This window comes from Trichosurus vulpecula, chromosome 1 (assembly GCF_011100635.1).
Source record: "Trichosurus vulpecula isolate mTriVul1 chromosome 1, mTriVul1.pri, whole genome shotgun sequence".
Classification (NCBI taxonomy): domain Eukaryota; kingdom Metazoa; phylum Chordata; class Mammalia; order Diprotodontia; family Phalangeridae; genus Trichosurus; species Trichosurus vulpecula.
In genome coordinates, this window is record NC_050573.1 from 146,529,874 (window position 1) to 146,553,833 (window position 23,960).

The following is a 23,960-nucleotide window of genomic DNA, read 5'->3' on the forward strand; positions in this document are numbered from 1 at the left end:
TTTTTTACTGACTGGCTAAGATGATACTGCATCCCTGTTATTCTGTCTGTCACTGAATGAACTTCCTTAACGCCATGCCCTCTCACACTGGTTAAGGAAGGGAAGCTTTGTGGAGAGTCAGAATATTTCTGTCTCCCACTTAAACTTATAATCTATCCCTTTGTTGCCTCCACTCAGCAAGCTCCCCTTTTTTTGAGGTTTACTCTGTTCATAATAGTTAATAAATATAACAGCTAATATTTCTCTAATACCTGCTATATGCCAGGCACGGTGCTACTTTATGACTATTATCTCAGTTGATCCTCACAACAGCCCTGGGAACTGAGGGAAACAGAGGCTAAATAACTTGCCCAGGTTCACACTGCTGGTGAGTATCTGAGGCTGGATTTGAATTTGGGTCTTCCTGACTCCAGGCCCAATGCTCTATCCATTGCACCACCTAGCTGCCTACAAATTAATTACTCAGTGAATATCATGGTGACTTCTGTCTACTGGTGCCCAGGTCATTTTAAAAGAAAGGCTCACAATCTTTCTCTCTTCCTTAACTGTTGCTTAGGGTCTTCTACATATGTGTTAATGTTCCTTCAAATACACTAACACCTTAGTTCTTCAGCAGTCTCCTTAAATCCCATGACCTATATCTTAGTCACTTATGGGGAAGGTTGAACCCTTGGTCTTATCCCCTGCAAGCATTCTACTTCCTTCACCAAAAACTTAGAAATCTCTTGACCTGGTCGAAACCAATCATTCCACCTCATCCTTGCCTCAACCCTTCCTAAATCTATCCTTTCTCTTCACCATGACTTCATATCTCTCCACTACTAAGTACTATGGCATGCCATCATCCCTGTTCTGACTTCACTTTACACACTTCCCCATCTTGATTCTACAGCTAACCAGTTCACCTCCTTCTTGTTCCTTGATCCTGTCCCTATTCATACCTCACCAAATCCCAGCCCTGTATTATTGCCACCATCCTCATTTCCTGCTCCTACTCACATGATAAATGAATTGATCTGGAGAAAGTCAAACTGAGCTGACTGGATCCGCTACAAGTTCATGTTATCTAAGCTCAAATGGACTCCTACTGCAGCAGGGCAATACATTCCATCTTCCCTAATTGATTACTCCTACTCTCAGTTGAGGCCCTTACCTCATGCTTTACTGAGAAAATGAATGTCATTCACTTATTGCTGTAGTGGTAAAACTGTGACTTGGATTCTGGAAAACAATTAAAAGCTAGACACAAAAAGCCACTACGTCATGTGTATTCTTTGACTCAGCAATAGCACTACTGGTATATAGCTCAAGAGCTTGTGGGAGTAGCGACGAAGGATCAGAGAAGAGAAATGTTGATGGAGCGTGTTATTATTTCTTACCAGTGGGAATACAGAGTGGAATGACTCCTAGGTAGAAAAATGTTAATAGCACTTTTGTTAGAGAAAAGAACAGGGAAGAAAGTGGGTGCCTCTCAGTTAAGAAATGCTATACAAATCATGGCATGTTGAATGTAAATGGCATACCATGGATTAGGAGATAACCTGGGAAGATTTTTGTGAACTGATGCAGAATGGAGTAAGCTAGAACCAGAGAACAATTTAGTTTGATGACCATAGTAATGTAAAGAAAACGATTTTTGAAAGACTTCAGAACTGTTATCAAGCAGTGATCAATTTGACTTCAGAAGAATGAGGATAAATCATATCTTCTACTTCTTGGCAGAGAGGTTTTACACTAGACCAAGGGTAGCTAAAATACAGTCTGATGGCAAATCTTGTATGTCCATATGTTTTGTATGATAGTGAGCTAAGAATGGTTTTTACATTTTTAAATGAAGTTTTATGTATTTTAAAATGTAAAACCATCTTAACTCATACAAAAGGAAGCTGTGGGATAGATTTGGCCTGTAGACTGTAGTTTTCTGACCTCTGGACTATGTAGAATGAGATTAACATTTTCAGAGAATAGTCAATGTATTGATTTTTTTTTGCCTGACTGTACTGATTTTATTTTCTTTTTTATGGTGGCAGGGAAGGGAGCTAGTGGCAGATAGTGGTAGCTAGCTGGTACAGTGGATAGAGTGCTGTGCCTGGAGTCAGGAAGACTCATTTTGAGTTCATATGTGGCTGGCCTCGGACACTTATTAGCTGTAGACCCTGGGCAAGTCAATTAACCCTGTTTGCCTCAGTTTCCTCATCTGTAAAATGAGCTGGGGAAGGAAATGACAAGCCACGCTTTGCCAAGAAAACCCTAAAAGGGTTCATGAAAAGTTGGACATGACTGAAAATGAGAAAAACAAGGAAAATGAAAACAACAAGGGAAAGGAGTTGTGGATAATAAAATTTATACAAAAAAAAGAACAGGGGAAAAAAGAGAATCAATGAAATGCTTGCAACATAAAAGAGAAAGAATGTTCAGAAGATGATAGAGGGTTGTTTTGTTACTATGTACTAAATTTAACACACACATAAAACAAATTATGTAGCAAGATTATAGTTTGATATTTTACTCTTTTCTGTTCTTTATAATACTGAAATGTTCACGTTAAGTTTATAAGAAAATATAAAACAACAAAAGAGGCCATTTACCACAAGCATCTTTTCCCTTTCACCGTATCCAAAATTTTTAACATCATTTTCACTCTTTCTCCTCCTCATCTACTCCATATCTGAGAGTGAGTTGTTAAGGCCAATCCCTCTACATGTGTGTCATTGATCTCACTCCAGCAGATTGACTCCTACCAGCCACCCTAGGTCATTCCCTTTTTCTCCATTCTTTAATCTCTCTTAACCTACTGGTTCCTTCCTTGCTACCTACAATCTTACTCAAATGAAAAAAATTCTCATATGTTCTCTCAAGTTATCATGCTACATTCTGTGTAGGGTTGAGATGGCTTAACTCTTGGGTTGAAGTCAGAGAGGGAGGAAAGTGAAGTCAGAGCAGGGGCGAGCTGGGAAAGTATTGAAGGTTAGAGGAATTGGAAATGTCAATGACAGTGGAAAAACAGGTTTAGGAGGGGTGAAACAAAGGAAAAGGCAGAATGGTAGGAGGTTGTGTTCAGATAATGGAATGCCAAAGTTTCTAGTTAAGGAAGTGGCACATTTATAGGTAATGGCAAAATTTATTATGTTATCTTCACTGTGTGTGGCTGAAATGCAATGAAGAAGTAGGTCCTGGGATTTAAGGAGGCTGAAGAATTGGGAGTTTAGGGAGTTTGAAGGACCTAATATAAGGGTAGGAGTTAGGGAGAAGAGGACTATGATAAGCCAGGATGAGGTTAATGAAAGCCAAGGTTGTAAACCTAGATGTCTGAAAGGGTAACGGTTCCTTTAACAGAAATAGGAACATTTGGTAAAGGGTGGCAGAGCAAGTTTTGAGATAAATATAATGAGTTCTATTTAGGATACATTAAATGTGTGGGAAAGCCAGTTTCAAATGTCTATCAGGCAATGTGTGAGACTTAGGGTCAGGAGAGATTGGAACTGGATATATAAATCTGAGACTTATCTGCATAGAGGTGATAATTAAACGCATAGGAACTGGTGAAGTCACCAAGAGAGTGATTGGAAAGAGAACAGAAAAAGACCCAAGACCATGCTTTGAGGTGTGCCTTGAAGGAATTACATATATGTCTATATCTATCTATCTACCTATCTATATCTATAAAGAGTCAGCAAAAGAGACTGAGAGGGCAAGTCAGGTAAGTCAAGGTAAGAGGAGCACCAGTAGAGAGCAGTGTCACAAAACCCTAGAGAAGAAAATGTTCAGGAGGAGAGGTCAGATGCTTCAGAGAGATCATGTGAGAAGAGGACTAAGAAAACACCTTCAATTTGGGCAATTAAAAAATCATTGGAAACTCAGTAACTTCATCAGCTCCCATGGATTTAACTATCATCTCTTTGCAGATGACTTCCAGATCCATCCCTAGCCTCCCTCTCAAGCCTCAGTCCCACATCACAAATTCTCTATTGGATATTTCAAACTAGATGTATAACCTTAGGGTTGACATGTCCAAAATTGACTTCATTATGAAGATTTCACCATCATTCTAGTCTCCTAGGTTTGTAACCTCAACATTTCTCTGGATTCCTCATTCTTTCTTTTTTTTTTTTTTTTTTGGAGGGAGGAAGGCAAGGCAATTGGGGTTAAGTGACTTGCCCAAGTCACACAGCTGGTGTTTCTACTCACTGCACCACCTAACTGTCCCTGGATTCCTCATTCTTTCTCACTTCCAATATCTAATCAGTTGCCAAATATGCCTTTTCTAACTTCAACAATATGTCTCTGTTAACCCTGAAAATAATGCAGTTCACAGAGGTTATGCACCAACTATCAACTCTGAAAAATAAAATAAAATTAACCAAAGGCACAGAGGTTATTACACCAACTGTCAACTCTGACCAAAGAGCATGGAAGTCCTGACATCTCAAACTTGACCCCTTCAGTCACACAGCTATCTCCTTTAGTTGAGGGCGTTGGCACTTCTCACCATGATTGCAACAGCCTCCTAATTGGTGTCCCTATTCTGTCTCCCCCTACACTAGTCCTACATTTTGCTGCCAAATAATTTTCCTTAAACCGGTACTGACTATGGCCTCAGGTTGGCCTCAGGTGGGGCCAACAAAGGGTGGCCTGATGAGAGGCAGGCCCACACCTTTGTGATGCCAATCAGGGATCAAAGACCTTTCCCACCCACTCAATAAACCTCAAGTGGGGCCAATTAAGGGAAGCTTAATTAGAGGTTTGTTTGTAGGCAGGCCTAATCTCTTTACTTACTAGGCACTAAGCCTCAGGCCCACACCCTTTTGTTGTTTGGTCCTGAAGGCCCAAAAGAGTACATACACCCAGAAGGTAGCCATGGAACTCAGAATCTGCAAAGAGCTACAGGGGTCTGAATTCAGGCCAAGGAGAAGGAGCAGGAACTCGAGAGTCAACAGAGCTGCAGAGAGAATGAAGAGGCGGAGAGTGGAAACTTTGGAGACCATAGAACTGAGAGAGGGGAGGAACAAAGGCAAGCAGATAGTTAGGATTTGTGAGTGTTTGCAGCAAAGGCCTGCTAGGGAGGTTACAGGATGTCTTGGTTTCTTGCTATAATACTGTGTTATAATTTCCTTGTTGCTACATTGAGGTGGGCTTACTGGTTTTGGAATATAATTACTGCTATATCGAATTGGAATTACTGGTCCTGGGATTGGATTCTCTGGTGCCTAAATAAATGTTGTACTTCCTCTGCCTTCTACCCATTTTTTTATGCTTTGCAATTACAACCATTCAGGCATGTTCATGGTCATCCAACCTCAAGGTCATGAATTGTGCCTTACTAATACACTCCTCTACTCAATCACCTATGATGGCTTCTTGTTGTCTTTAGGATAATAGATGAACTCTTTTGTTTAGCTTTCAAAGCCTTAAAAAGGGGCAGCTAGGTGTTTAATGAGAGTAGAGCACCAGCCCTGGAGTCAGAAGGACCTGAGTTCAAATCCTGCCTCAGACACGCGATCCACCTTACTGCTGTGTGACCTTGGGCAAGTCACTTAACCCTTGTCTTCCCCCCTCCAAAAAAAAAAAGCTTTATAAGATCTCACCCTAATCTATTTTTTTCTGACTTACTGGATATTACCCCCTACCTGTATTCCAGCCAAATTGGCATCCTTTCTGATCGCCACACAAAATACTACATCTCATTACTGTCACGCCTTTGCGCTGGCCTTCCCATCTGCCTGGAGTTTCTTTCTTCATTTGTTGTTGTTGTTTGTCCTTCGTTCTCAAAGACAACCATGACATCAGGGAGGTGATGCCATGACATGCAAATGAATTGGATTTAATCGAAGGAGGGTTGTGAAAAGTCACTGGCCTCAGACTTTCTCCTCCAGAGCCATCTCAGTCCAGTGGTAAGATATAGATTAGGATGACTGGAGATGACCCTGGATGCTCATTTGAGATGATGTTCAAGCACTGTTTTCTGTATTTAGCTTTTCCTGATCCTCCTTATATTTAATTACTTGTATATATTTATTTTTTATTCATTTTATGTTTATGCTACACACACACACACAAGAGGTCTTCAGATAAAGGTAGAGTGCTGCTTGTCCAGGATTTCGTTGTGGAGATTCATGATTATACAGGGATTGGGTTTGATAATCTCTTAAGGTCCTTTTCAGCTCTTAAGATTTTGCCTTCTTTGGTAGTCACACTAGCCAATATGTGAAAGAAAGACTAATATATTAAACTTACATGCTTTTTACTTTCTAGGCTACTGTTACTCAGACACAGGAATGGTTTACAATGGCCAAACAAATCCAGCCCACAGTGACAACCTTCTCATCACCTACTTGTATGACCAGCCCTAGGATTCAAGAGAAAGCCTTTGAGAGTAAGCAGAAGCAGCAGATTTCAAAACAATGAAAATAATGAAGTTTGATCTATTCTTTAGTCTTAAATATTTCTTGTTCTATTGTTGCAGTATGGCATTTTGTGATTTTGTTGGTAGAGATAAAAAGGGAAAGTCTTCCTTCTCTCCATATTATTATAACATATTTCTTTATCTTCTAAATCAATTAAACCCTGCTCTTAAGGTGAGACTTTCAGGAGGCTGGACAAATATCCACTGGGGAAAGCTTTTAGAGCAAGGGATCACTAATCTGGGACCCATGAACTTTTTTTAATACAGTACTATTTTAATATAATTTTTTTATGCATTAAAAATCATTCTGAGAAGCAATCCATAGGCTTCATTAGGCTGCCAAAGGGGCATCCATGATACAAAAAAGACTAAGAACCCTGGTCTTGAGGGTGAAACAACTGTCATGGAGAGAAAAGTGCAGTATTGTTAAGGGGCAGGTCCAGAAGTAGGAATACGGGTAGTGCTTAGCCATTGACTCTACCATTTTTATCTTAATTCCTCTGAAGAAATGTAGTCTGTGCCCACAGTTGTCCAGTACTATTTATTCTCTTTTGAATTCTTTGCTCTACAACCTAACCATAAAGGAAAATTGATTCTCCTAGCTCATGGGATATGTGATTTTATGAATTCAGTCTGCCAACTCCTGTAATTCTTGGATAAGCAAGGTTTTCTCTATTATTTAACTCCCAGAATTTGGAAATATGAGGGGGTGATGGGCACAGAAACTAGTCAGTGGCATTCAGGGACTGTTTTGTTTTATCTGTCTATCTTTCTATCTGTATCTCTGGGGCTTGCATGTAGTAAGCACTTAATAAACATTTATTGAAAGAGTGAAAGGAAAGCAGAAGTATCACTGTTACTTCTTACTATAACTTTATTCAGTGCTATAATTCTAGTTTGTTTTTGGCTTTAGTAGTTTAGTAATACTAGTAACAGAACTTGAGTAAACATTTTCCTCCTGTGTTAAGATGAGGAAGGTACACTTCCACCCCATCACCAGAAAGGAACAGATAAACTAATTCATCCTACTTTCCTTCAGATCTTATCTCAGTTGTTACTTCCCTACTGTAGGAAGACTTTCTTGATCTCCCTCCTAAAATTATAGTACATTGACTTATCTGTGTATGTATATGTGGTGTCCTGCTGCTCCTCTCCTACCTCCTCCTATAACATAAAATCTCTGAAAGGAAAGTAAAGTTCACAGCAGAAAAAAAGAGATCGTTTGCTAACATGGGATTGGAGATGGAACTCACTAATTTTCAGTAAAAATAAAAATGAAATGTTTCCAGTTCATTGACTAAAATGTGTGAATGATAGAGTGGGATCAGTCAGGACATGAATGATGCCTTACCTTGTTGCAAGTACTTCTGAAACCAATTGCATATATGATGTGGAATACAATGAGGAATATATCTTTTACTGCTTTGAAAGAGGAAGGAAGGAGAGATAGGAGAATGATTCTAGTTATAATATAGGATCCTTTACTTTGAAGGAATTGGGGGGAAATGACACACTTGTATATTTATAGAGGGAGCCACTCAGTGAAGTGAGAATGAAGGGTAACTAATGGATAGCTTGCTTGCTGTATCTTGCTATATTGGTATCCCTGGTATCCATGAAAGCATCTAAAGAAACGTCTCTCACATTTTGATGGGACCCTAGTGAAGATTTTATTGGAAGATGTGGACAAGAACTGTTGCACAAGATTAAATGCTTAGGTTGTGATTGGCATTCGTGAAAGAGAACCCACATTGATGAGCTCACAGATCCTTTGCAGAGAGTTTGTAGGCCTTAACACAGGCCTTGTGTTATTCAAAAAGTTTTAACTTAATACTTAGGTTGTAAAGGTTATAAAAAAGAAAAAAGCTCATCATCTGTACAGGTGGTTAAATTTTCTCCCCTTAGCTTGTCATAGGAAAGGCCATCTGTCTCAGCCTCCTGATTTTACATTTGAGCAAATTGATGACAAGAGAGGTTAAGTTACTTGCCCAATATTACATCTACCTCCAGAACCAATGCTTTTCCCGTCATACCACAATGCCCTTCAAATTATGAAATGGTCATATGTGGACTTAAATTCTGACATCCATTGGACACAATTTACCTTTTTTTTCTGTGTGAGCTACTTTTCATTTGTCATAGGATATGAAATCATATATGAGTTTAGTTGTGTGACATAGTTGTCATAAAATTAATAAGGTATATTAACGTTTTAATATATTGTTTCTGTCGTGTCTACAACAACCCAAGCTACTTAAATTTAAAGGTTCTTAAAGAATTATATGAAAACTTCTCTGTATCATCTATGTAATACAACAGTTTGATATGATGGTCTTTTTAATGATTAATGATTTAATCTAAAAGGTGATGAAATTTTTGATGAACCTGTGAAGAAAGATTCAAGTGCTACTCCTGGATCACCATTAGAAGTTTTGGATCAAGAAGGGTCTGTATCTGTTAAAGACACTCCTTCTCATGCTCTTTTGAGATTTATTTAGAAAGAAAACAGGAGACCATTAAGGATTCGGAATATTTTTCCCAACAATTGAAGGCTTTGTAACTGCTTATATAGACTTTATTACAAAATCAGCACTGGCAAAACTTGGTCACGGCCACTTAGAGCCAGTGAAGATGTTATAGACTTCAATAATATTGCACAAGTGGTGATTCAAGAGCAGGAGGAGGAAGTTGAAAAAAAAAGTTCAGATTTTTCTGCTGAAATCAAACAGAAAGAGTTTGATGAGAAACTTAGAGCTAGTGAGTTTATGCTCAAGAACTGAAAGCATTGGATCAGAGATCAGAGCTGATTGGTGTATTTCCCATAAGACGTATGACATTGGCACCAGGAAGGAATTTGAAAGATTTAAGAAGTTTATAAAAGGGACACTAGGGGAGAGATATCGGTGGCTCTGGATGATATTGAAAGATTAAAAGTTCTAAAGGACGCTGGAAGACGTCAGAGGTATTTTTCCTTTATTAAATTATAATTTTATTAAATTAAAATGTGCATTTTTACTACTATTTCAATAAATCTTGTTGACCCGAAAATAATTGGTGCTCTGGAAGAAATTATTATTGAAATTATGATTGTTATTAATATTAGCTTCTTTAGGCTTCTGATTTTCAGAGTCAGCAGATAACAAAAAATAATTCACTGAATTTGTAAAATATTTTCCCATGAGAGCTCAAAAGACTTTCCACATTTGTTATTTTATCCTTATAACATTTCTGTGGTCAGGTTTTACTTTCCTTCTTCTGTTGAGTGAGGAAACACACTCAGAGAGGCAAATGTCTTGTCCAAGATGACAATCAGTGTTTTGGCCAACATGAGAACTCCTCTCTTTGGTAGTCCCTATAGTAGTCTTGAGGAGACCACTGTTCACACTAGATGTTAATATTTTTATGTGCTGTTAAGATTACTACGGTAACAGGGAGCAAAAGCTATGGTGTCTCAATAAGTGGCCTGAATATCTGTTGGGGTCCTTGTAGTGGAAGATCCCTTGGAAATCTTGGTCTAGTTTTAAATGGACTTAAAGTCTTCACTGAGCGACTCTATGGCATTGAACTAATTAGAACTTAGAGATATGAAGCATCTTGCTAGATTGCATCTGATTGAGGAAGCCCTAGTTCTTAGCCAGACTTCTAATAACTGAGCCAGACCGTTTGGAGTGTGAAGATTCATTAGACTATACTCCTATTGAAATATCTAGCCTGAGCACAGAAATATTTACTATGTTCTTCCATTGAATTTTTTTTTTTTTTTGGTATACAGGTTACAGAGCTAATTTAAAAAAAATTTTGCGGGGGGGAAGGCAGGGCAATTGGGGTTAAGTGACTTGCCCAAGGTCACCACAGCTAGTAAATGTGTCAAGTGGTCACATTTGAACTCAGGTTCTCCTGACTCCAGGGCCAGTGCTCTACTCACTGCGCCACCTAGCTGCCCCGCAGGAGCTAATTTTTACACAGAATCAGCAATGATACAACAATGGTTCCAAAGTGCTTTCTTGTGGCTCATGAAAAAACCACTACTCTAGTCCTTTAAGCATTCCTAACATGGAAGAGACATTTCTAGAAGTGCCCTTCATAGTCCTTTTCCTCTTAATTGCTCAGGAACTTAATTGTCAGAACTTTCTCCAATCTCATGATATTAAGATTTCCAAGAAATAAAAAAAAAATTCTTCCTCACAATAGATTGGGACCCCCAAAATAAAACTTTGATTTTAATATGATTTTTAAATTTATGGAAGTTCGGAAATTATAAGTTTTTCACTAATCTTGATGGCAATTGTATGTTCTGTGTGTTTCCTTTTATTCTAGACACCTTGAAAAGATGAGAAAATGCTATCTAGTGAGTACTGGAGAATGCTATCTCACTCCAGAAGTCTTATTAAAACTTAATCTAATAGATGGATCTTATTGGAATGAACCACATTTGAGATGCATTCAGGCTGAAGTTGTGAAACCCTTACTCCAATATTGGTAGGAAAAACTGAAGGTTGAATTACAAAGTTATTTAATTTCTCTTTCTTAGACTGTGTAGGAAAATTGTCTTAACAGGCATGGAGATTACAGAAGTCTGAAATGGTAAAATCTCATTGTGTCATTGAAACTTTTTTCCTGAATAACAGTCATAATTCTTCCTCAAAGCCTCCAATTTAAAAAAACTTTTAAAAAGTTATAAAAGAGCAGTTTCCTTAGACACCTTCAGAATGGATCAGAAATCATCCAACACCCTTCCTAACTCAGTGATCACCTCTCTGAATCTGACCTATTCACTCTTTCTACCCCTTCAATTGTTGTGGCCCTAATATATCTTTCTGCCCATCCTACTCCAAAACATCCTTTCAATTATTTTAGCTCCTCACAAACCAAGTCAGATACACTAGATTTTCTCTTCTCCCATCTTCCACATAGCTGCCCACATGGATTTCCTTAAGTGCAGATGTGATCATCTCACCTGCCTGTTCGAATAGGATAAGATAGAAATTCTTCTGTTTTACTTTTAAAGCCATTTACAACTTGGCTCCCGCCTATATTTCTAGCATCATTATACACTATTTCCCTTTTAATTACACTATGGTCCAGCCAAACTGGCTTTTTTCTATTTATTCCTCTCTCTATTCCTCCTTTCTACCTATTCTCATCTATTACTTCATCTCCTCTTTCTATTTCTTTGGCTGGAACATACTCCTCCTTCATTTCTGCTTCACAAAAGTCCTCACTTCCTTCAAGACAACAGTTCAAACACTGACTTCTACATCTTTTACAGGGATTTTTATAAATCTTTTAACCAGCGAACGCTCTATCCCATTAACTACCTTGCATTTTGTATTTATTCTGCATAGAATCGTTCTGTATATATCTATAATGTTGTCTCCACTGATAGAATATAAGCTCCTTGAGAGACACTTTTAATTTTTTTGGTTGTCCTCAATTCCTAGAACTTAATAAGGGCTTGCTAGATTGACTGAAGAGAGAAACTTTAGGAGGACTGTTGTACAGAGATATGACAGGGTTAAAGTACTCTTATATAGGGGTTAGACTCGTTCTCCCAGGGTCCAGAGGCCAAAACTAGCACTAGTGGTGAGAGTTCCAGACAGGTTACTTTAGTCTTGACTAAGGAAAAAATTCCAAAGAATTAGAACTATCCCAAAGGGGAATGGGCTGCTTTAGGAGTCATTGGGTTCCCTGTCGCCTGAAAATTTCAAGAAAAGACTAGATAACCCCCTTGCTCTCTATAGATTCTTGTTCAGGCTTGGGTTGGATATGTGGCTTCTGAGGTATCTCTCAAATCTGAAAGTCTTTGATTCTGTAAATTCATCAATACCATAGGGAACACTGTGAGTAGAGACTTAGGTAGGGAAGCATGAGACAGTAGTATAAGGTCAGGTTGGGAATTATAGTGTGATGACAGATTGTAGAGCAGTTTAAATGCCAGGCTACAGAGTATGAGCTCTTTATGTGAATTGTGTGCTAACTCACCTCTCATAATTATGTACGCTCTGATTTGACATGCAAATATGTGGTTAAACATGCATAATTCCAAAATATTGACCTCTGCTGTTTTGTAATAGGATGTTGACAACTCTAAATGAATTACAGAATTCTATTGCATGATTTTTCTCTAGTTTCCATCATCCCACTTTGCTTTCAAGTTATAGAACCATAATTGAATCATAAGCAGTAATGCCATTGCTACTGGAAAATGTATGCAAATCTACTCTATGGTTGCATTCATCACTTGTAATTTTCCAAACTAAAATATTCCTCCCTGGCTACCATTCTCCTATATGTCTTGTCTCCCACTGTAGAATGTAAGTTTCTTGAGGGCAGGGACTATTTTCAATTTGTATTTGTATCCGCGGTGTCCCTCGGCACATAGCACTTAATGAATGCTTTTTCATGTATTTATTAATTTCAGTCAGCCAGCCAGTAAGCATTTATTAAGCACCTACTGTGCGCCAGGGACTGTGCTAAGTGCTGAGGATGCCAAGAAGGCAAAGGAGAGTCCCTGTTCTCAAGGAGCTCACAATCTAATAGGGGAAGACCACACATAAAAAGAAGCTGAAAAGGTGGGTTACCCTGTATGGGTAGGGCATTATGAAGTCCCGCAAGTGGGTGGGAAATTCTGAGATGAGTGCCCTGGGTCTTTCCTTAAATGGAGGATCTGAGAATAACTCTCCAATGTCCACCTTCTGTCTACTCCAATCAGAGAAAGGCAGCCCCCTACCCCGGCCTGAGGTAAATTGTACTGTGGAGGTATGCTTTCAGAATTGATGTGATCTTGAAGAAAGATGAGTTCTGGAGACAATGATGAAGTCTAGGAGAGCAGGCAGGTGGGACATGATCGTTTATTTATTTATGGAGTAAAAGCAGATTTGCCTTATACTAAATTCTACTCCATTTGTGAGATTCTAGTATTTTCTATTCACCTTATTTATGTGGTTAGCAGTAAGAAAAAGGTGGGGATAACTAGAAATGGATCATAGATTCTCATGGCTGAAAAAAACCTTAGAAATCATCAAGTGTACCTCCTCCCTTCATTTGACAGATGACTAAACTAAGGACTACAGAGATAAAATAACTTGTCCAAGACCACACAGGTAATAAGTGACAGAGCTGGGATTTGAACTCAGGACTTCTGACTATAAATCCTTTGCTTTTTCCACCGTAATTGTTACTCTTAGAAAATAAAGGGTTAGGTATGACTCTGGTAGTTGGGGCCAAATTGGTACATTGCAAATTTTGTACTTTTGAAAATGTTTTTATAACCAAAGATATAAGGAGTCTTTTATCAAGACCTTCTTAGAGTTGTATTTCTCCCAACAGGGGACCTAGATTCTGTGTAACACATAAACATGAAATAAAAAATGCCAGTGCTGAGCTGAAATTGTGGCATTCCCGCCAAGAACGACCAAGGAAAGATATTGATCCTTTCCCACAAATGGTGACTCTTTTACCGCTAAGACCTAAATCTTGTATGCCACAGATTCCTACACTAAAGGTAGGTTGGACTATTGAGCTCATTATTGTGAAGTTTGTGATAAAAATCCATGCTTGGTTTATATGTATGCCTTCATCAAGTTTAATCATAATCTTTTAATAATGCGCATCTTGAAATAACTCAGAAACAAGAAAATGAAATGCAGTGACACATTTTAAAATGGAATCTTTCTTGTTTGTGTTTATAATTATTTGTGAGTATAAAATTAGGCACATATCTCTTCCTTAGTTTCAAGGATGGTCGTAACCTTGCTTCCAGTGTCAGTCCTCCTCCTTCTGCCTTGAATTTCATCTTGTCTTCCATGCCTTACCTTTTTGATTAGACATAGGCACTTGTTTTAGCCCTGAACCATAGGAGTTGCCTTTCCCCAACCTGGACAACTCTTCACATCCCACCTCCTTCCCACTTTTTGGCTACACACAGTTGCCTCACACCCTGGGACGACTCTACCCTCTGGCCAAACCAACATGGAAAACAATAGTCTACCTGAACTTATTCTTCAATGATTAATATACTCCTATCACTCTTTCCCCCAATCCCATGATTCTGACCACCCAGCTGCCATTGTTCAAATCCTGTTCTTGGCTTCCCACTGATTGTTCCATTATTCTTATCTCCTCAACCCAATTCCAGGTCTATCTCTTTTGCCTTTTGTAATATTATATTCTAAAGTCTCCTCTGGGTTTTTGTATAAGCTTCCAGGTCATGTGTAATCCTCAATGTGTGGTTCTTTGGTATTTGAACTGTTTCTGTCTTGGTGTTTTAAATATTCTTTCTCTGATGAGGGAACTCTGGACTTTTACTTTTTGGGGTTCCTTTCAGGGAGATGATTAGTGGATTCTTTATATTTTTACTTTGTCATCTGGTTCTAATAGAACTGGGCAGTTTTTGTTTATGATTTATATATTTCATTATAAAATATAATGTTCAGTCCCCTTTTTAAGAGTGGTTTTTAGTTAGTATACTGATTCTTAAACACTTTCTCCTTGACATGTTTTCCATGTTAATTGCTTTTTATATCATGTATCTTATATTTTGCTCTATTTTTTCAGTTTTTTGTTTTAATATTTCTTGCTGCCTCATAGTCATTGATTTCTGTTTCTTTGTTCCCCACCCCCCCACCCCTCCCAGTTATCAGTGTCTCCTTTACTTGGATAAGGTTTATCATTTTTTCTTCTAAGCTCTTTATTCTTCTTAAAAGTTTTCCAGAGCTTTTATTTCATTTTTCATTTCTTTGATTTTTCTCATGAAAAAATCCATTTTTCCTTTGAGTCTCTGTTTACAATTGTTATAATTACTCATATCTTCTTTGGGAGGTATCTTTAGAAGCATAATTTTATGCTGGTTAGTGTCTTCTTTATTTACTCATCTCTCTTGTTTTAGTTTCTGATTTTTTTCCCCTCAGAGCCGTGTTCTGGCCCTTCTGTGCTTTGGGACTTTGGGGTGGAGCTGCTTAGTCTTTCCACAAGTGCTGGGTTCTTCTGGGATTAAGCCTTCCTTCCTATAACTTTGAAGTTCAGAGCATTATGGACCCTCTAGGGCATCACAGAACAGAGTGCTAGAGACCTTGGAACCCCTGGATCTTGAATGTCCTGGTCTGAGCATGCCATGATATTCTCTGCCTGTTCTCTAGTCTTGGTATCTCTAGAGCCTTACTTGGTTACACTTATCTATGGCCTCTCTGTAGTAGCACTGGAAGACTGGGCTTGTTTTCCTGTGTTGGCTTTGTTGAAGACCATTTAACTCAGGGGTGGATAATCTATGGCCTCAAGGCCACATGTAGTCTAGGTTTTCAAGTGTGTCCCTTTGACTGAACCTAAACTTCACAGAACACCACTGTTGACCTAACCAATTATCCTCAGGCTTCTAGCTGTCTTTGTTCTTTTAGTGTTGTTCTTTCTCCCTCTATAAGCACTTCAGAGCCTGTGATACCTACTAGGGTCCAAACATGGTCGAATCTATTATCTTTGATAGTGAAGAGTTTTTGAAGTGGTTTTTGCAAATCTTTTCCATCTTTCTTTGGTTCTTTAGTTTTCCTTCCAGTATCATCAATGAAGGTCCTTGGGATAACTTTGCTTAGTTAGATATCTTGCTAAGGTTTCTTTAAGCAAGTTTTATCCTCTACTGATTCTGTTTTATGAGATGATACTTTTGGGTATCATCCATCATTCTTCTTCTTAAGATTGTGCAACTAAGTTTATATCCTAACCTTTGTTAACCATCACTCTCCATTTGGCAAATAAGGTCATATGCTTGCTGACTAAGGTGCGTCCTGGGTTCTTTCAGTTTCCTCGTTAAGGAAACATTTACATTTATTTCACTTCTGGATAAACTAATAGTTGGTGCTGATGTCATCTCTGTTGTCCATGTTCCGTTTTTGATCTTCAACAACTTGTTTAAATAATCTAGGGCTAAATCTTTTTTTAATTGTAAATTACATCTTTTTGTCATTATTATTGTTATTGTTTCTTTTTGTTTTTGTTTGCTTTTTTAACTAATTCTGATTCCTGAGCCTGGAGTTAAAAAGGCCTGAGTTCACATCTGGTCTCAGACATTTACTAGTTGTATGACCCTTCAAAATCTGCATCACTTAACCTCTGTTTGCCTCAAATTCATCATCTGTAAAATGGTTATGTAGAACCTACCTCCCAAGGTTGTTGTGAAGATAAAATGAGATAATATTTATAAAGCTCCTTGTAAACCTTAAGTCTCTTTGTAAATTATATTATTATTACTGTTGTTATTGTTATTATTATAGAGTTAAGTGAGTTGCCCGTTTATATTTTCAGGAATGAATCAAAACCTCAGATCTCAACTTTTGAAATCTACTTCACCATTCACTGAGGGTTGCATTTTTTTTCTTTTCATTTTAGGTTATTTGGAAAATTCAGTTATGTGAGACAGTTCATTTTCTAAAAGTATTAGAGGACTAAGGCATTATTGGGTTAGACACAAACAACCTTTTATTCCACAGTTATAAAATAGCATTTACGTTACTCAGTGACTATGATAATCATGGTTGTTAAAACATTTGTGGCCTTTGATCCTCCAGGAGGTTAAACTAAAATATTCTCAAATAATTATTCTCTTTATACAATTTTAAAATCTAATAGCAGTTGTTAAGCATGCCTTTTATGCAGTACATCATATTGTATATAAAACATATAGTAGATGTGTTTTTGTTCTCTAACTGCTTACATTATAAGAAGAGCTATCCAAAGAGAGAATAAATAATCTTTCAATGGCCTGAAAATGTTCAGGTTTTCTCCTCCCGGCCCAAGAATCTAAGGCAATTTTTTTTTAACTTTAAGAGAAGATGAGTATTCTCTGTAATGCTGAATATTTTGGAAGGAGGGGTGTACAGCTCACACTTTGGCCTTCGTCTGCCCCAGCCCCACTACTGATGGGCTTCTGTGGTTTAGCTATCCAGTAGGTATGGATAGAGAAAAGCCTTTAACTACATTGATGCAAGGATGTGGAGTAGGGGGAATGATGTGTGGATCCTCAGGTAATCTAATATAAATCTGAGGATTAGGGTTCAAAGCTGAGATATTTTCTTCCATATATTCTTTCATGTTATCCATCATCCCATCACTTTTTAGAAGGAGGAGTTCATCCAACCACGGTCTTCGAAGTCCGAGAGGAAATCAGCCAAGAAATCTGAAAGAGCAGGCTCAGCAACAAGAAGATCAGCTGTGAAGACTGAGGCTCCTGATGAAACTTTGGAGCAGGATCTTACCGGGAAGAAGTGAGTACAATTACAGAGGAAGCTACTGGTCTGTTTTACCACCCAGACACTATTGGAATGGAAACAGGTGTGTTTCCATTATCCACAAATTAAATTTGTTTGAAGGATCTTCCCTTTCAATAGAAACTGAGAATTAACTGAGTGGTGTTTGAGGTGGTTTCTTATGTTTCTTATGTCCTTATGTTTGTCACTTCTTGCATGTGACTGCACACTCCTGAGGGGTAGGTTCAGAGATTACTAATATAAAAGGGAGAGTCTTTTTGAATTCTAGAGTCCTATGTCTTACTACAGTCCTAAGAACTCTCAGAGAATCTTGCTCTTAATAAGGCAGCAAATAGTAATGAGATGATTTGTTTTGTTTCTTGTTATCTAACTTTTTCTTAGCTCTGCCCTTTGCCTATTCTTCGCCATCAGTGAATCTTATTTCTAAGAACTGTTATTTTCAGTTAAGTTCAACGAACAATTATGAAGCACCAACTGCATGTAAAGTACTATGTTTAAGTGTTGAGAATAAAAGACCAAAAAAGGGACTTGATTTAAAGGAGCTTACAGTCCCCTTTGTGTGAATGCATGGAGGCAGAAGATGGAATATTGAGTCTGTTTATTACAAGTCCTATTACTGCAAAAATGAAATACTGTTTTAATTTCCACTATACTATTAAAGAAAATACGCCGTTAGGTAATAGATATTATATAGTGCTTTACTTGGTCTCTCAAGTCTTGGGTTCATATTCTCCCTCTGATACTTACTAGGTATGTGACCACCTAATCTCTCTGATCTTCAGGAAATTCTCTAAGACTATAAACTATAAACAATTTGTGATATGAGTCAGTGGACAAAGTTTCCATAACAACAAAATCATCAATAGATTACATTATCTAAAACAATTCCTCTTTTTTCCCCCTAAACTAGCTTCCCTCCCAATTTCCTATTTTTCAGTCATCAAAGTATAAGACCTTAGAATTATTTTTTATTTTAATTTAATTTTAAATTTTAAAATTTTCTTTTCTTCATGTATCTAATTTTTCTTTCACGAATTTTCTCAAATCCACCCCTTTTTTCCTTCTCTGTTGTCATCAGCTTAACTCAGGCCCTTATCATCTCACAACTAGACTATTACAAACAACTCCCTTCATTGAGAGAAGTTTAGTTATCTGTAACTTACAGTAATATAGAGTTGCTAGGATCACTGAAAGTTTCTAGTAAGTTACCCATGGTTATACAAATAATAGTATGTGTCAAAGGCAGCACCAGAGCAAGCTTCTTGACTTGGAGCCTGGCTTATCTACTTTGCCATGCTGCTTCTAAATGAAATACTATGATAGAAAGCAAAGCCAAGATGGTGGAGTAGCAGGAAGAAGTACAGCTGACCTTCTTCCCCTTCCCGCACAATTTCTTCACGAAGATCTAGAAAATGTACCAGATAGAGTCTTGATTGGGAAATTTAAGGAAAAATTACAGTGTCACTTTGCTAGTCCAGCTGAGCATAGAGAGACAGATAGAGATGTCTGTGGACGCTAGAGATTGGATCTAGCCTAGAACAGCCTTGTGGAGCATTCCCTGACATGATTCCCCAAAGCGAGGACCAAGACTGTGCCTCAGGACAAGAAGAGGTCATTGACCCACACAGAAGGGGCTGATCATGTATAGGCTTCAGGTACCAATGCCCATGGGCAGTTCTGTCATCTACTACCCAGTTTTAGGGCATAGATCCAAGGTAGACTAATGAGGTGACCTGTGCCTAAGGGTAGGGTTTCAAAATGAAGATAGGGTGGGAACCTTACAGTGGGTATTAGGGGTTCACTCAGAAATCAGCTGCAGTCATATGACAAAAAGATGAGGTTTAAACATGTTTTCGGATCCTCATGACCTTTCAAAACTTCCAAAATAGAAATGAGGCACCAGAGATAAAGCAATTTCAGCTGTCATCATGGTCTAGGACTCCAAGAAGCAAAGAAGGTAAAAACCTCATGAGCCTTCCCTTAGCACCTTCTCCCTCACCATCCACCATGCTCACTAGCCAACCTAACCTACAGGCCTGCAAAAGAATGTCACACTATACCCTGACTCCTCCAGCCTACCCCCTATCCCTTTTCTAGTGCCACAGCAATCCAAACTCCAAACTGCACTGAATGCTGCAGGAGGACAGAGGCAGAGATAGGACAGGATACCTTTCTGGGTTTGTGACAGAGCTCAACCCCATACTGCCATGCCTTTTTCTCAGTGCCGTGAAGATCCAGATTCCAAATGGCAGTTGTGACAGCAGCATGGCAGTGCTCTGTACCACTGGGCCAGAGAACTGATGAACAGAGGGACAGGACACCATGTATGTGGGGGTGGTGTAGCATTCCACTAAGCCTGAGAAAAAGAGCCTAGCATACCCCTGGGGCCAATTCTATCCCCTCAAAAGTCGCGTAAGACAGAGACCTAGACTGGTGAATTGCCCATTTTGGGAGGAGACTGAGACACTTTGAGATCTATCCACCGGAGAGATGATCAGATCATGGCAGGGAGTAGAGAGGGGGAGGATCAGAAAGTGAGCAAAAAGGGAAAATAAGGGGAAAAAAATTGAAATTACCAAAGATTTCAGGAAGAAGAAAACTCAAAGACCTTAAGTATAAGCAGATAAACCAACAGGAGGGAAGACATTAACATCGGAAAGAAATATGGTCTACAAATCTAATGAACAGTGGGAAGTCTCCTAAAAGAAACAAGAGAGAATAAACAATAGGGAATACAAATACACAGAAGTGAAGGATAGTCTGGAAGAAGAGAAACAAAAAGCAATAACATTAAAAAGAAAGCATGCTGTCCATACGCAAAAAACATGTTGATCTCAAAGATAGCATGCATAGAGATAACTTAACGATCATAGGTCTCCCAGAAGAATATAAGAAGTAAAAAAACCTGAATACCCTAATACAAGAACTATTACAAGAAAACTGCATGAAACATCTGAACACAGAAAATAAAGCTCCAATCTAAAAGGGCCATAGCTGTTCTCCAGAAGGGGAAAAAAGAAGAAAACAAACAACCACCACCACCTGAGGCTGCAAACTCCAAGATACATAGCATTTAAACTTAACAATTCCATTAAGGGGGAAGCTAAGTGGTGCAATGAGTAGAGAACTGGCCCTGGAGTCAGGAGGACCCAAGTTCAAATCCGACCTCAGACACTTGACACACTTACTAGCTGTGTGACCTTGGGAAAGTTACTTAGCCCCAATTGCCCTGCCTTCCCCCCTCCAAAAACAAAAACAAAAAAAAAACCAATTCTATTACCTTCAAATACAAAGGAAAGGAAATTCAAACAATGCAAGACTACTCTATACCCACAAGAAAACAAAAGAGAAAATGGAATAATGTGTTCTGAAAAACAATGGCATTCAAGATGCAGCCCAAGGTGACCTGCCCTGCAAATCTGAGCATAACCATAAATGAAAAAAGAACATCCAATAATAAAGAGGAATTTGAAGTATTCTTTGAAAGAAAACTAATCCTGAAGAGATAAGTTGCTTCCCAAGTACCCCAGACAATAGAAATTCAAGCAAGGTGAATGAATACAGCAGCCAAAGACAGCAATGGCAATAGAGTGACACCAAAGAGAGACCATTAAGAGACTTCTTTCTAAACGTACAAAAGGAGACAGGGATGAAGGTGGAAGTCAGGTAGAGGTAATAGTAGTCAGATGGGCCTGGGGAATTCTGGACTGAACACCCTACTTACAAGTTTTTTGTAAGACTAAATTCCAAAATGGGAGGTTGCATGAAAGGGGTGGGGGAGAATCAAGAGAAGTGTGTTGGTCAGCTAATAGGTTAGCAACAAGGGGAAGGTGACTACTGTGGTCTCTCAGCAAGAAGAGAGTCTACAGGGGAGTGAGTGAGGTGGCAGGGGGAGTGATGGAAAGGAAGGCAAATGAAGTATGTCTTTTTTTGTTGTTGGTGGTGCTACTGATGAATGCTCCAATGAGTGCAGGAGAGATATTCGATGAATGGAGATGGGGACCTTGCACTGAGTGTTTTCTGCAGGGATTTGGTGCTTGGAGAGATCATTTTATTCAATAAAAGTCAATTCCTCAATGTTGGTCCTCAAAATAAATAAATATTTGACTTTGAGCATCTGAAAAATTCTGAAATTAAGGCCTGGTACAGGACACCAAAAGCCATTCTCCAATAGATAAGTGAATTGATAAATGGTCAAAGGATATGAATAGGAAGTTTTCAAAGGAAGAAATCCAAGCTCTCACTAGCCACATATGAAAAATGTTCTAAATCACTAATAATTAGAGAAATGGCAATGCATACCCATCAAATTGGCAAAAAATGACAAATGCCAGAGGTGATTTGGGTGGGGGGAGGTATTTTAATGTTTTATTGGCATTTGTGAACTGGTCCAGCCGTTCTGAAAAGCAATTTGGGACAATTTTGTATAGGGGATGGCCCTTTGGAAAGGAGAATGAAAGAGTTGAGGGAGATCAGGAAAGACTGCTTATTTAGCTTTGTTAATGATTATGTTTATAACAAAAACAACTTAAACTTTTCATAGCTCTCGATAGCCCATAGAATAAAGCACACATTCTGGCTTAATGCCTCCATAATCTGAACCCAGAAAGGTAGAAACCTTTTTAATCTTATTCACCAATTCTCTCCTACATAAACCCTCCACTCTTGCCAAACTGAACAACTGTCTCATGACCAAACCTTCTATTTCCCTGCCTCCTTAACTTTGATCCTACTGTGGCCCCACCTGCCTTTCCCTTTCTGCTTATCCAAATTCTTCCTAAATGTCATCTCTGTGCCCTGAGCCCACAAGGATTCTCACTTTAAAATAGCCATAGATTTATTGTCTTTATCACCTTTTAGGCACTTACCAATTTTCCTCCTTGTTATTTTTCTTTTTGTCCTTGCATATCTTTTTTCCTCAACTAGATTACTGGTACTGTACTTATATACTGTGCCATCAGTATGTCCTTTATAGTTCTATGTATACTACTTTCATGTAATAGGTCTTCAAAAACATTTATTTGACTTGATTTGTTGAGTTGCTTATCTCTTTTTATTCTAGTGCAAAGTGCATGACTGTAAGCAGCAAAGTTATTCGTTTAACATCTTTTACTGACATTTCCGAGTGTCTGAAGCCTCAGTTAGATAGAAAATTCAGCTATACTGAAGAAACTGTTGTAAGTATTTTGAACAATGGCCAACCTGGCACATGATTCTATTATACTGTGATTCTTTAGTTTAATAACATAAGTGGGTTTTTTGGAGAATGTTTGCTATAAAGTAACACACACTTTTTCCTTTGTAAGATCTTTTCCCCACATTTTCATTTTGAAATGAAAATAACATGTTTATTGTTCTTTAGTACCAAAGTTGATAGGACCAGATCAGCCATAGAGTGGCAAAGTACCAAAAGAGATGACATTTTTAGATATTGACAATTATTATTTCTACAACTACCCATGTTCTTTGTTTTTCAGTGTGACACTTTTCATACAAGATAGAAGCCTTTAAAGTCCTGGATAGAAATGTAAAAATAGGGTTGATAGGGTAAAATCCTTTCAAAATTTAAAGTTTCCAAAAGTTAAAGACACTTTATTTTCAGATTAGTGTTATCTAATTCAAGGGAATCTGATGTCCTCATTCTGTATATCATTTTCATACTCCATAGGTGTCATGCTCTTTTATAGAAGCTTTAACCTCTGGGCATAGACTAAAAGTGTAGGTATAATTTTGTGCAGTTATTATTTTTGGACATTTCTTTTCTTCTCATTGGGACCATTCTCCTGCTTTCTGTTATTGAATCCATTATTATTTGGTTTATGATGCAGATAGTCAGGAGTTTCTAAAACAGGGAGAGATAACAAGAACCTCACTTAAATCATCATGTTTTGTACCCCAGATGCCAAAGGAGATGTTGAGTTTTTGTGAAACAAACAAAGAAGTTCATATTATTCTTGGGTCCCTTTATTATGAGTGCTGGACATTCACATCAACTCAGAGAAAGAAGGAAGTGGAGCCAGCATTTCATGTTTCTAGGGTGACATAAGGATTGCCAGCTTTGTTGGCAGAGAAATGAATAAGCAGCAAAGTTTTTATGAGGACTTACATGACCATGTGGCTGCAGGCCACAGCCTAGTGTGGAACTCTTAAGAGAGTCCCCCCAGGCCAATTAATAGTTCTCAACATGGTTTCTTTATTACCTTCTCATGGCTATAATAGCAGCACCTCAAGGCACAAAGAATAGTAATTCTGCAGGCCACCAACAGAAACTTGGAAGACTTCCTAGGGGAAAAAAATATATC

General features: G+C 38.3%; 1 protein-coding gene across 1 annotated transcript in view; it reads left to right on the forward strand.

Annotated features, from left to right (window-relative positions):
* The window catches only part of RGS22 (regulator of G protein signaling 22), a 162,682-nt gene that overhangs the window by 43,294 nt on the left and 95,428 nt on the right, over positions 1–23,960 (forward strand). The window contains 11 exon segments of the mRNA XM_036740854.1: positions 6,253–6,373; positions 8,768–8,890; positions 8,893–8,931; positions 8,934–9,005; positions 9,008–9,147; positions 9,149–9,314; positions 9,317–9,365; positions 10,721–10,882; positions 13,733–13,907; positions 17,510–17,655; positions 22,721–22,835. Of these exon segments, the coding sequence (XP_036596749.1) occupies positions 6,253–6,373; positions 8,768–8,890; positions 8,893–8,931; positions 8,934–9,005; positions 9,008–9,147; positions 9,149–9,314; positions 9,317–9,365; positions 10,721–10,882; positions 13,733–13,907; positions 17,510–17,655; positions 22,721–22,835 (1,308 nt within the window).